General features: G+C 39.6%; 1 protein-coding gene across 1 annotated transcript in view; it reads left to right on the top strand.

The window, feature by feature from the left end:
• Window positions 1–12,203, top strand: part of Nr5a2 (nuclear receptor subfamily 5 group A member 2) — a 117,777-nt gene that overhangs the window by 64,955 nt on the left and 40,619 nt on the right. The window contains exon 6 of the mRNA XM_026401495.2: window positions 8,771–8,918. Within this exon, the coding sequence (XP_026257280.2) occupies window positions 8,771–8,918 (148 nt within the window). The remainder of the gene's footprint in view (window positions 1–8,770; window positions 8,919–12,203) is intronic.

Genomic DNA, 12,203 nt, shown 5'->3' with positions numbered 1-12,203 from the left:
AAAAAAAAAATTAATAAATAAAAGAAGAAGAAGAAGAAGAAACCAGTAGGTAAGGTGGAATGAACAAGCATCCATGCCATGGGTTGTGATGTTAAACAGATTGTTTCAACCTTATTGAGAAAGTGACATTTGAGGGAACACTTAAAGGCAGAGAGAGGGGCTTGTAGATATCTGGGGAAAGAGAAACAGCCTTAGTGCACCTAATTCCAACTTGATAGGATAGGGGCAAATCCCTCCAGTGTCTTACCTTCCACTTAGAAACTGATGGATCAATAAAATAAGTCCACGGAACCCTGGTTCCTCCAGCCTGTGGGTATACCTAGGCAGGACAGCAGCGCACCTTTCAGCCATGGTGACTTCAATACTCAGGCACCGTGATCTTTTACATCCCCATAAATGTTTATGTGCTGTGAAACCACAGCAGTGCATATCTGAAAATGAAAGGCTGTCTCCACACCATTTGCTGTATTATTAATAAATCACATGTTCCCAATCAAATTACAGGCATGTAGTACTTCAGTTTTTGCCAGTTGGATCAATTCAACCATCTCCCTAGCTATTGGGTCCCCACTTTCTGTGCTTCCCAAGAGAAAAGCTTTCCAGAGAGGAAAATGCTCTGACTCCCTATGCTTTTGGGTGTTTTTGTTTAGCATTTGTGTCTCATGATCCAAGTCTTTGAAGGAAACGTACCCGTTTTCAGAGTCTAAACGCAAGGTGTGCCTCCAACCTCCTGGCCAACTGGGAGCTGCATTAGAAGGACAAGACTCGGCTCACAAAATGTAATTCGATTTCATTTCCTTCAGAGTTTCAAGAAATGAAATGGGTTTCATCCCTGCTCTTTAGAAATATTCCTTATTTCACATTTCATTCTGCCTTAAGTGCTGCCCCTGGTAAAGGTAATTACCATTTAAAAAGTAGAGAAAGTACATGTCTTGCCTTGCGGATTTTCAACACCCAGAAAATTCAAGGGATAAATAAAATCAGTGTCTATAGTCTGTTATTTCTGCCTGGTATGTGGCAATAGATCTGGAGGAAGGGACTCCCTTAGCTAAAAAACAGTCTCCCTGCACCTTTCCCTGCAGCCCACATTTTTCTGCTGCCCTGTTTGAAACATGTCAGAGTCTATCGAAGTTCTCCCCCGTGCTTTTTCCTCCAGTCTAAGTGAATAGCCTAATGCTGCTTATAATCACACAGTTATATATGACGATTATGGAAAAAAATCTTCTCGTCTGTCATGGAATAGACTGGAAAAGGCATTTAGAATGTGTCTGGGATTCCTGCAATGATAGAGAAGAAAGCCACAGTGCTACCAAGGAAGACTTTTCTAGAGCACATACCTCATTTAACAGAATGAGAAGAATGCCTCATTTTTTTTTTCTTTTTTTGGTGCTAAGGATGGAACCCAGGGCCTCATGTATGATAAACTTAAACTACCCCTAAACTACATCTTCAGTCCTAAGAAAGATATTTGAATTCAGAGTGACAAACACATATTTATTTTATATCCCCATAGTTCCTCCTATAATATCAAATATGGTAAGTACATGATAAATATTAACTAATTTCACTAAATGAGGACTATCCCATCTCTAACCTGAATGCTTAAATAAAACAAGTTAAGTAGGACTCAAGACCCAGAGTATTCACCCTCCCCATTTTCTACATTTCTAATTTCTCTTGTCCCCTGTCTTCCAACTAGTTCTCATGGATCAGAGACACCAACAATTCTTTCCCAACAATAAATCTCCTTTTCACTCTGATAGACCACTTCCTACCCTTTGGCCCAGAGAGATAGGTGAAATTCCAAGTTTAATTTTCTTAAAATGGTATATATTTCCTAATGGCAAGAGAAGGGAAGCTAGATTTTTGTTAGAATAGCACCAATGACTGTAATAATAAAATATCTTATGTGCACCAATTTTAAGAAGATGGTTTATACAATGATGGAAGGCAGGAAAGGAGTATAATAAGTGTCAGAGTAAAGTGATATTCTGGAGAAAAAAAAGTATTTCAAAAAACATGGAAGAAACTGAAGGAAGGAAATAGAGAACCACATACACCATTGAGTTTGTATACACTATAGTGTATATTTATTGCAGATTGCTTTTGGGGTATTAAAAAAGTGTGGGGGGCGGGGCTCGGGTTGTGGCTCAGAAGTAGAGTGCTCACCTAGCATGCGTGATTCACTGGGTTCGATCCTCAGCACTACATAAAAACAAAATAAAGATAAAGATATTGTATCCACCTATAACTAAAACATAAATATTTTTTTAAATGTGTGCATGCATTTGCATGCACACATGTGTGTAGAATACGAATATGCAGCCTGGGATGAAGGCAGAACAACTCGTGTTTATGTCTCCTGTCCAGAACTTACTAGCTCTGTCCTGTTGAGCAAATGCCTTTACTTATTCAAGCTTCATTGCTGTCTCTTGTCCAGTCAGGATTATAATGGTATCTCCCTGAGACAACTGCACTAGGAATCACCGGAAATAGTTCTGTAAAGTGTTGACATAAAAACTTATCAAAACTAGTGTGAGGGTTGGGGGTGGGGCTCAGCAGTAGAGCCCCCACCCAGCATGCAGGGGCCCCTGAGTTTGATCCTCCCCCCACAAGCCTCCCCGAAAAAAGAAAACTAAAACACTAGGCAGACATGAGGCTGACATTTACAAACACAATAATTGCAAGAATAAAATATTATCATCCCCTTTTTTGCAGTTAAAGAACTGAGGCCAAGGGAGGTGAAGTGGTTGATTCAAGGTCAAAACACAAATCATAGGAGGGAGAATAGAGATTCAGATCCAGGCAGGCTAGTGCCATAGTTTTTGTATGGTTTGGGGTTGTTATTGTTTTCAAGGTGGCAATCTCACCATGTTGCCTTGGATGTCCCCAAACTCCCCAGATCGAGTCATCCTCCTGCCTCAGTCTCCCCAGTAGCTGTGACTACAGATGCACATCACTGTGCCTGGCTTAGAATTTGTATTCCTAACCAACACATCATCTCATATATATATATATATATATATATTTTTTTTTTCAATTCGTTGTTGATGGACCTTTATTTTATTCACTTATTTATATGTGATGCTAAGAATCAAACCCAGCACCTCACACATGCTAGGCAAGTGCTCTACTACTGAGCCACAACCCCAGCCCCCAGCGCACTTCTTTGGGTCATTCCCAGATGCTACAGAGCTTGCTTTCACCACAGGCCTTTAATTTGGTCTTTGTGAATAACTTTCATGCATAGCAGGCTTTATACGCCGAGAGTCATCAGTGGCACTTCCAAGCAAAACAAATTCATCTCCCTTTTATAGAAGCTAAATACATAAACATTTGTGTTCTTTGTTTTGGAGGGTGGTACTGCAAACACATTGTAATATAGTAAATTTAAATTATCCAGAAGTAACTTTAATGTGATTACTACTTACTATTATAAAATTATTTCAGCATGAAGAAAAAAAATTCTTTTTTCTTTTTTTGGTACTGGGGATTGAACCCAGGGACACTTAACCACTGAGCCACATGCCAGCCCAAAATTTTTTTTTTTTTTTTTTTTTTGTATTTTATTTAAAGACAGGCTCTCGCTGAGTTGCATAGGGCCTCACTAAGTGGTGGAGGCTGACTTTGAATACTGTATCCTCCTGCCTCAGCCTCCCGAACTGTTGGGTTTATAGGTGTGTGCCACTATGCCAGGCAAAAATATTATTCTTAATGCAACTGCCCTAAAATCATCATTTTTGTTAGAATTCTCATTCAGTGTTTGGAAACTGTATGTGTGTGTGTAATAAGAGCTTTCCTTACTTTCTAAAATGAATTAAAATAATCCACCATGGAGACACATTGACCTAGTAGCACGGATTTGTGTGGAGTGTGAACTTTAAAATAATGTAGAAGTCTGTGCCCATGATGTACTGCATCAAGGCCATGACACTGATATCACTGAGGTGAGTGGGGGTGGGGGGTGCACAGAATGGCCTTATGCCCATAAAGCATGCAAAATTCCCCTACCAGCAACTTAGCTAACACCCATGTAACAGGTGAGGAAGGAATTTTTTAATTAAAAATATTTCTAGTAGTCTGATAGACAAAGGGAAGTCAAAAGATGTGACTGGAGAAAAATTCAACACAGCCCTAGAGTCAAAAGTGATAAGAAATGTGATCCCTCTATCTAATTAATGGCTACAGGGACTGCCCTTTGCCTAGGGCCTGGCACTGTGCACTTTCACAGGTAAGCCCCATGACACGGACTCAGATAAGGTGCATTGAAGTTCAGAGGAGGAAGTACGCAGGGAACCAGCCAGCCATTCAAAGTTGTCCGGATGATTCAGCTTCTATAAGGAAGCGCCTTGCCCCTAACACCAGGCTGTGAGATTATACTGTCCCCACAAATAAAGGAGAGACAACAAATTGCTGGATAAAACTTTAACTAAACTCGTACAACCTTTTCCAGCCTCACCCAGGAGAGAGTACACCCAGATCACTCATTATCAATTTTTAGGTTTGCATATGGAATTTTTGTCCTTTTTTTTTCTTTTAATTTTTTTTTCCCAGTTTTCTGGTAATGATTACTTTTGGAACAATTGAAAATGTTTATTTTGAGTGTTTTAAGACTAGTGAATAGTAATATTATACACGCCTCAGTCCACGATATCACAGCCAAAAGTCTTGCCACAAAGGAAATTCCAAACAGCAATTTCATGTCACCTTGAAGCTTGTATGTGATGTCTGTACATGGCTTTAGAGCAACACTCCTAGACAGACTGAGAGATGCAAGTCCCCAGGTGCTCCATAGCCTAATCTTTTGGTTTTTCCCTACTGAAAAAATAATGTGGGGAACCTACCACAGCAGAGGAGTGGGGGGGAATGGAGATGTACCTCCATGGTAGAGGGCTTGGCTAGCAGGAGTAAGGCCCTGAGTTTAATCCCCAAAACCCTGATGGGAAGGAAAGACAGAAGGACAGAAGGACAGAAGGAGGGCAGCGAGGGATTCTCAGGAGGAATTGCTACTTGGTACCTGAAGAAAGAGGCAAATTAGAAAAAGGAGCACAACTTTCCTCTTAAGCCTGGTGACTAGTGAGTTTTCTTGTCGATTGTTGGCAGAATCCAGGTCTCTTGTGTGTATTCAGAACTGGAGTAACTGAAATAGCACCTCAGAGAGGGTCCAGGACACAACACCTGGTGCTGAACTGAGGATTCCGTGTTTCCCACTAAGTTTTTTACTTAACCTTAAAGTTTGCTACTATATTTTAGTTGCATCTTTTAATCACGCATGTATTTAACTTTATTAGACAAAAAGGAAGCAATCATCACCAGTAATAATTGGCACTGTCAAATCAACAACCAATACATAGCATTAGCATTTTATGAGAAGAATTCCTTCCTGTTCAGTATTTTTAAAACACACACGTAATCGTATATATGTAACATAAAACAGAATCGTTCAACATGGGGTCAGATTTGAGTATTTGCATATTGTAACTAATTAACAGCCACTGTAACCTCATCCTAAGGGAAATGTCTACTGTTACTATCTTTGATTGTTGTGTATCATATTAAAATGACAGGCATCTTACAACATTCAAGTCATCACAATTTTGGAGGTTAGAACTAAAAGCAATTTCGCTAAAACTGTTTCTACCTTCATGATAAATGAAATTTTATTCAACAGGGGCATCGGTTTAGAGTATTTTTTCAATATCTCCCTTGAATTTAATGGCACAAAGATTACATGTAAGAGAGCAATAAATTAATTTTACTAAGTACATAAAAGACAAGGCCAGCTGCTCGTGAAATGAGCACAAACTCTGCATTCAACAATGAAAATATAATTATGTTTGTCATAAAATATAAGGAAGTTGCAGATCTCTGTGCCGTTTCGGGGATAAATCACCCATCCTCCTTCAGAACTGTGCAATTTGATAAATTATCCTTGAAAGAAGTGTTATTGGAGCCCTCATTTAATAAGCATGTTTGAGCTTTCAAATTAGCATGTAAATAAATGTAGGGCAATAAAGTTGTTGGTATGCCAATTGATTTCCTGAGGTCCCTCTCAGTAGAGGTCTCTCACTAAATATATAATCCCAAGAAACAATATAGATTCCTTTCCGTTACAGTATATTTTCAAGTATGAATTTCTAGTATTTGAATTTAATTATTACAGATCTGCTGGAATTGTACATGCGTCAAAAATGTCATCAACCCATCTTTTTCTTTTCCCCCCTATAGGATCCTACCATGTTACCCATGCTGGCCTTGAATTTTGATACTCCCACTTCAGCCTCCCAAGTAACTGGGATTACAGGCATGTGCCACCAGGCCCAGAATTAATCACATCTCAATAAAAATTAATTCATATTACATATTTGTACTTTATTTAACATGGTCTTCCTGGTTTAGGGCTTAAATAATGATTTCTATTTAAATATACTTTGACCAGGCATATTGACACATGCCATAATCCCAGATATGCTTGAGGCTGAGGGAGGAGGATCATAAATTGGAGGCCAGCCTGGGCAACATACCAAGACCTTCAAAGCAAAAAGGGCTGAGGATGTAGATGGTTAATAGGACACCTTGGGTTCAATCCCTAGCATTGATGAAACAACACCACACACAGTACTTTGTACGTATTCTGCTACTGTCACAGAGCATTCAGTTAGTTCTTTGACTAAATTGGTGCTATTATTCCAACTATGATGATTTCTTACTAATCATAAAAGTGAGAGGCACTTTATCATCATCTCTCTTAATGTCCTTGGTTGAAGATGAGGAGAGTAAGGGATGGAGATGTTGTCGGATTGGCCCAAGCCCTCTGTTTTTAGAGGGCAGCATTGACCCAGGTAGAGTCTTGTCTCAGGTTTCTTCTACCTCTCACCTCATGGTCTTCTGCCTGTTGTTGATTCATCTAGCCCAGTTGTCTCTGTGGAAGTCCTATTACGGGTTAAGTATCCTTTATCTGAAATGCTTGGAAACAGGAGTCATTTAGATTTCAGATTTCTTTTTTTTTAAGATTTTGGTATATTTGCATATTCTTAATGAGATATCTTGGGGCTAGGACCCCATCTAAACAGGAAATTCATTGGTTTCATACATATATAGCCTGAAGGTTATTTTATACAGTATTTTTAGTGACTTTGTGGTTTGGCTGCAACTCATCACGTACACTTTCCACTAATGGGATCACTTGGAATTCAAAGGGTTTCAGATTTTGGAGCATTTCAGACTTCAGATTTTTGGACGAGGGATACTCAACCTATATTATTACCTAACCAAATAATTGTCAGGCATCATCACTTTGCACGCTAGGAAAATGTTCCCACTGTGGTCTATAGAGTTCGACAGCTTGTCCTGTCTTCCAGCCCTGGTACTGAACTTGTCTTTCCCACATTTGGAGTTCTTAGGACAGATGCCCGCCCACGGATGGATACAGCGGCATGACAGTTTGGTGGTTGATGCAGGAGATTCCTAGAACACACTTTAACTGTGGCTTTTTCATGCATAGTTGACTATCTATAAACTGATTGACACCTTTGGGGGTCATCTTTCCACTGACTCATAATTTTTCTCACTCTTGAAAAAGGTTTCTGTACACCTAGTATTCTCTAGTTAAACCTGAAAATTCAACTCATCATATTTACACAATAAAAAAAAATCCATTCTGCCTTGTTTTTAATTGCAAATTCTACTCAAGGGACTAGTTCTCCTGCTTAGGAGGCAGCCCCGTGCCTTCTCCTAGAGAAGCAAGTGCAGTCAATTATGGTAATGAAATGTCAATAAATATAAAAATTTAATACAGTCTGCTCTGGGTGAGTGGCAGATGAGGACTTGCCTCCCAGACAAATTTGCTGCTGCTGCAAATATTAAATGCACCTAAAAGAGTATTTGGTTGCCTGAGAGCTCTTCAGGAAAACAAGGACTGGAGCTGCAGGTACCAACTGGGCTTTCCCATTATGCTGTAAAGGAAGCAGCACAGCTAGTACTTCCACTGACAGCCATCCCGACATCTTAACTTATTATAAATGGAGCTTCGCATGTCCCCATGAATAATCTAAGATCGGTGCCTTGCCGTGCTTTTCTTTTTAACGAAACGGGGAATATGCTATTTCTGTTTTGTTTTCCAGACGAGGGAATTATTCTTGCAAATAAGGTCACTGCTGTCTTTAGAGAGAGAGATGTATTCATTTGACAGCATCTAACGTGATCACCTGAAACTAGCAGGTTTATGTCATAGCTTTTAAGGAAGCAGCATGCTGGAATACTTTAAATGTGATTTTATTATTATTATTACTATTATTATTATTATTATTATTATTATTTTGTTATCCACAAGTATATAATCTTGAACTAGGATTATGTTCACATGTGATCTCAAAATACAGAGAGAATGTGACTCAGCCTGTATTTTCTTCGTATACTGGTCATTGTCATGTTGTACAGATAGAATGCTGTATATGCAGTATTTTTTTTCTTTCAACTTGAGTTAAAATATTTTCTATGACAATATAACTTCATAAGAGAAAGAAGGCATGTACACTTGTAAAATGCAGGCTATCAAAACCTGTTTCCTACAAAGCTCATCAGCACGATTAGATGTAACAGATTAATTGCGATTCATTTTATGATAATAGGCCGTGTCTCAAGCTACCTTCAAGGGGAATGCCCTCTCTGGTATAAGTGTGTGTTGCAGTCTGATTTTACCCACGATGCTTAACAATCTCAAGTGAAGTGTGTGTTTCTGATCCTAACATTCGTGAAAACTGTGTTGCAGGTGGACTATTCTATAATTGCATCACAAGCCGGGGCCACCCTCAACAACCTCATGAGTCACGCACAGGAGCTAGTGGCAAAACTTCGCTCCCTACAGTTTGATCAGCGAGAGTTTGTGTGTCTGAAATTCTTGGTGCTCTTTAGTTTGGGTAAGCAATCCTTTTCTCATGCTAAACCACCAAACATGACTCAATGTTGCCCAAGGCCAAGTCAGTATGTTTTTCTAACACTAAGATGATACCTTTCCATGCAAATCATGAAATCTTCCTACGTGAATGTATATACATAGCCACAAAAATATATATTTCTACTTGATTCCTCACCCTTTACTGAGAGGAGCAGAGATGCTAGTCAAAGCCACAACAGAAGTCAAAGATGTGTGGTCTCAGATTTTTGCCATCTTCCTGCCGTTGAGCAATCCATGTGCCTTTCCTTTGGGCTCGCTACCTATTGCTTCTTTTATTCTTCTAACATGTGGATAGTAATTAAAAGCCTGTTTTTTTTTAATCTCTATCAGGATTAACGAGAGCATGTTTATAACCAGATGCTGCACTATGCAAGCATAAAGGATGACAGTTGTCAAGGGGAAAGATGCTTCTTTAGAAAGCTTTAGAGAAGAAAGATAACTAAGCAAGACAGATTAGCTAAATCAAGGTTCTCAGTGAGCCAGTTGAGAAAAATCACCACTGCTTGGAATAAAAAAAGGATTAAGGAGATGGATTTTTATTGACTTCAAAGGAACAGATTTTTCTGCCTGTCCCTTACTTGATTTCTGTATTCTGTTGGCTTAATAAAGCCAACTTAAATAAACTTTTTGCCAAGTCCATTTATTCTTCCCTGACAGACGGCTGAGGGAGGCAACTTCCCTCCAATAAAAAGAAAAAAAAAAATGCCGAAATCAGATTTACCAACATGTGTTTTTTCTTTAGTCTTCAGTTATAAGATAGTTGTGAATTCATATCCCAAGAAATAGAACAATAAAACACACTGCGAAGTAAAACAGATGTGTCTGCTCTCCAAATTGGGCACTTTCGTCTTAAAATGCCTCTTGACAGCATCGCACAACTGTTGCTAATAAAGGAAGAGTTGGAAGTAATGGAACCAGAGTTAATTTTTCACATGTAGTCGGCACTTAAAACTACAAAGAGCATTTTCACATTTGGGAAAGTGCGATAAATATAGCGTATAGAAATGTTATTGAAAATTTAAAAAGACAACAGAATTTTATAGATGTCGTATTCAAAGGTTTATAATGCCAACGCTGGACCCTGTGTGGTTTCTTTATTAACCACAATAAAGAGGAACATTCCAGTCAAGGAAGTTTGCGTCTGTCACCCCAGAGCAGTTTTTAGAGAGTCAGGAGGAGAGCATGAGTCTGCTTGCTGTCATCTCCCATGTTATTCAGTTTTATGACAAGATCTCAGTCTTTTCAACTAGTACATTTGATCAGTCATTAAACAGAAACTGGGGTAATACTTGAGTAAGAAATCTTATGGTGTCTCAGTGATAAAATATCTAGAAAGAGTCCTCTCACCTCAGTGGTATTTAAAATTAGTGGGGGAACTGCATTACATTTGATAATGTGCACATGAACCTTTTATTCTCACCCCATTTTTCTTGCCTTAATCATTTTTCAAAATTATTATATTCTCTGTCTGTCAATAGGGAATGGGTCTAAAAGGCTCTCAACCTGCGTCCCTTACAAATTATCTTCTTGAACCTCATCACATCCTCCTTCCCTGTTTGAGCATGCTGTTACGCGGGGCAGGTGTAGGACACCAGGGAGCCACCACCTAAAGTGTGCTAAGACCCTAGTGATTTGTGTAGGGAAGATAGGATAGCATGGGTTTCAGGTCAAGGTAAATTGAGTTTGGGTCAAGAATTCATTTTTATAGAAAGAGGAAAAGTGGAACTCATTGTAAAATACAGGTGGCTTTTAATTTATGAGTGGAAAACCTTCATTTCAACTTTATTGACTTATATAGATAATCAGCCTTTAGATTCCCAGGCCTGCCTCCAGACACCTATTCTACCTGTGATTGAGAATGAAGTCATATAGGGTCACAGGTGAAAGCCCAGTCCAAGTCCACGCCAGGTATCTGCTGACCCAAACCCTTAGGAGTCTTGAGCCCCCTAAGCCTGAAGCCAGGTAAGTTCTAGTCCCAGCTCAACCCTGAGCTTCCTTCCTGCTGAAGAAAAATGAGGATTTGGGGGAATGATTAGAGGCCAGAGACATTGTAGAAAGAGGGCTACAGCAGTATTCTCATGTCAGAGATGAACTAGCCATTTCTTCGCCATTTCTTTATTGGTGCATTATAGTCGTACATAATGGTAGGGTCCATTATCACACATGATGTTGGCCAATATCATTCCCCAGTATTTTCCCTTTCCCTTCCCTCCCCCTCTCCCTGGTCCTTTTTCTCTACTGATCAACTTTGATTTTCCTGAGATACCCCCCACCCACTTTTGGTTTTGTTTGTCCTTTCTAGCTTGCACTTAAAAGGAGGAAAATCCTTGCTTGACTTTATAAGTTTGTGTGTTATATCACTTAATGTTCCCTCCCACCCATTTTTCTGCAAATGACATAATTTCGTCCTTCTTTATGGCTGAATAAAACAACGTTTTGCATATATCAGATTTTGAAGCAGCCTTTTCCAGATTGATTTGGTGAGAGGCGGTAGGATGTGATCCTGTGTAGGTGCAGTTCTAAGACCAAAAAAAAGGTCAATTTGGAAACGTGAAGGCGAAAGAGAAGAACATGAGTTGGGCGAGCCAGGCATAGTGGGGCATGTCTGTAATGCCTGCTACTGGGGAGGCTAAGACAGGAGAATTGTAAAGCCAAGACCCTATCTCAAAATTTAAACAGGGCTGGGGATGCAGCTCAGTGGTAGAGCACTCACCTAGTGTGTGCAAGACCTTGAGTTCAGTCCCCAGTGCTATAAAAAGATGAGTTGGGGGAACAATTAACAGGTGAATATGGTATAAGGAAGGAGCAAATGCAGCTAGAGAGGTAAGCCAGAGGCTGGCACAGAAGAGCAGACTCCAGACACATTCAGCAAATTCCCATTGAGCAGTATCCATGTGCCGGACATTGAGGTAGCCACTGGGGTATAGTGTCAGCAAAAGTAGGTGTCATGGCTTTTATTCTGTAGGCAACTGGGAAGCAATGCAGAGCTGTTAAAACAGGGGTGAAGTGGGTAGTTTGGGTTGATTTGCTTTTCTTATAGCCATGTGCAAAGAGGTGGTTTTATCCCCTGGAGGTGGAAAGGACATCACGGGTATAAACCAGTTATAAGTTGTCAGAGGTCATGACAGAGTTTAAATAAAGAGGTCTAGGGTGAGTCTTGAATTTCTGGGTGTTTAGTCCCAAGAATCAGTAGCTGATCATAGTTGTAATACATTCTTAAAATCTTGCTAAGTTACCGTATTTTGTT

The sequence above is a fragment of the Urocitellus parryii genome, chromosome 9, assembly GCF_045843805.1.
Source record: "Urocitellus parryii isolate mUroPar1 chromosome 9, mUroPar1.hap1, whole genome shotgun sequence".
NCBI lineage: Eukaryota > Metazoa > Chordata > Mammalia > Rodentia > Sciuridae > Urocitellus > Urocitellus parryii.
This window is presented reverse-complemented; position numbering and strand designations above follow the sequence as displayed.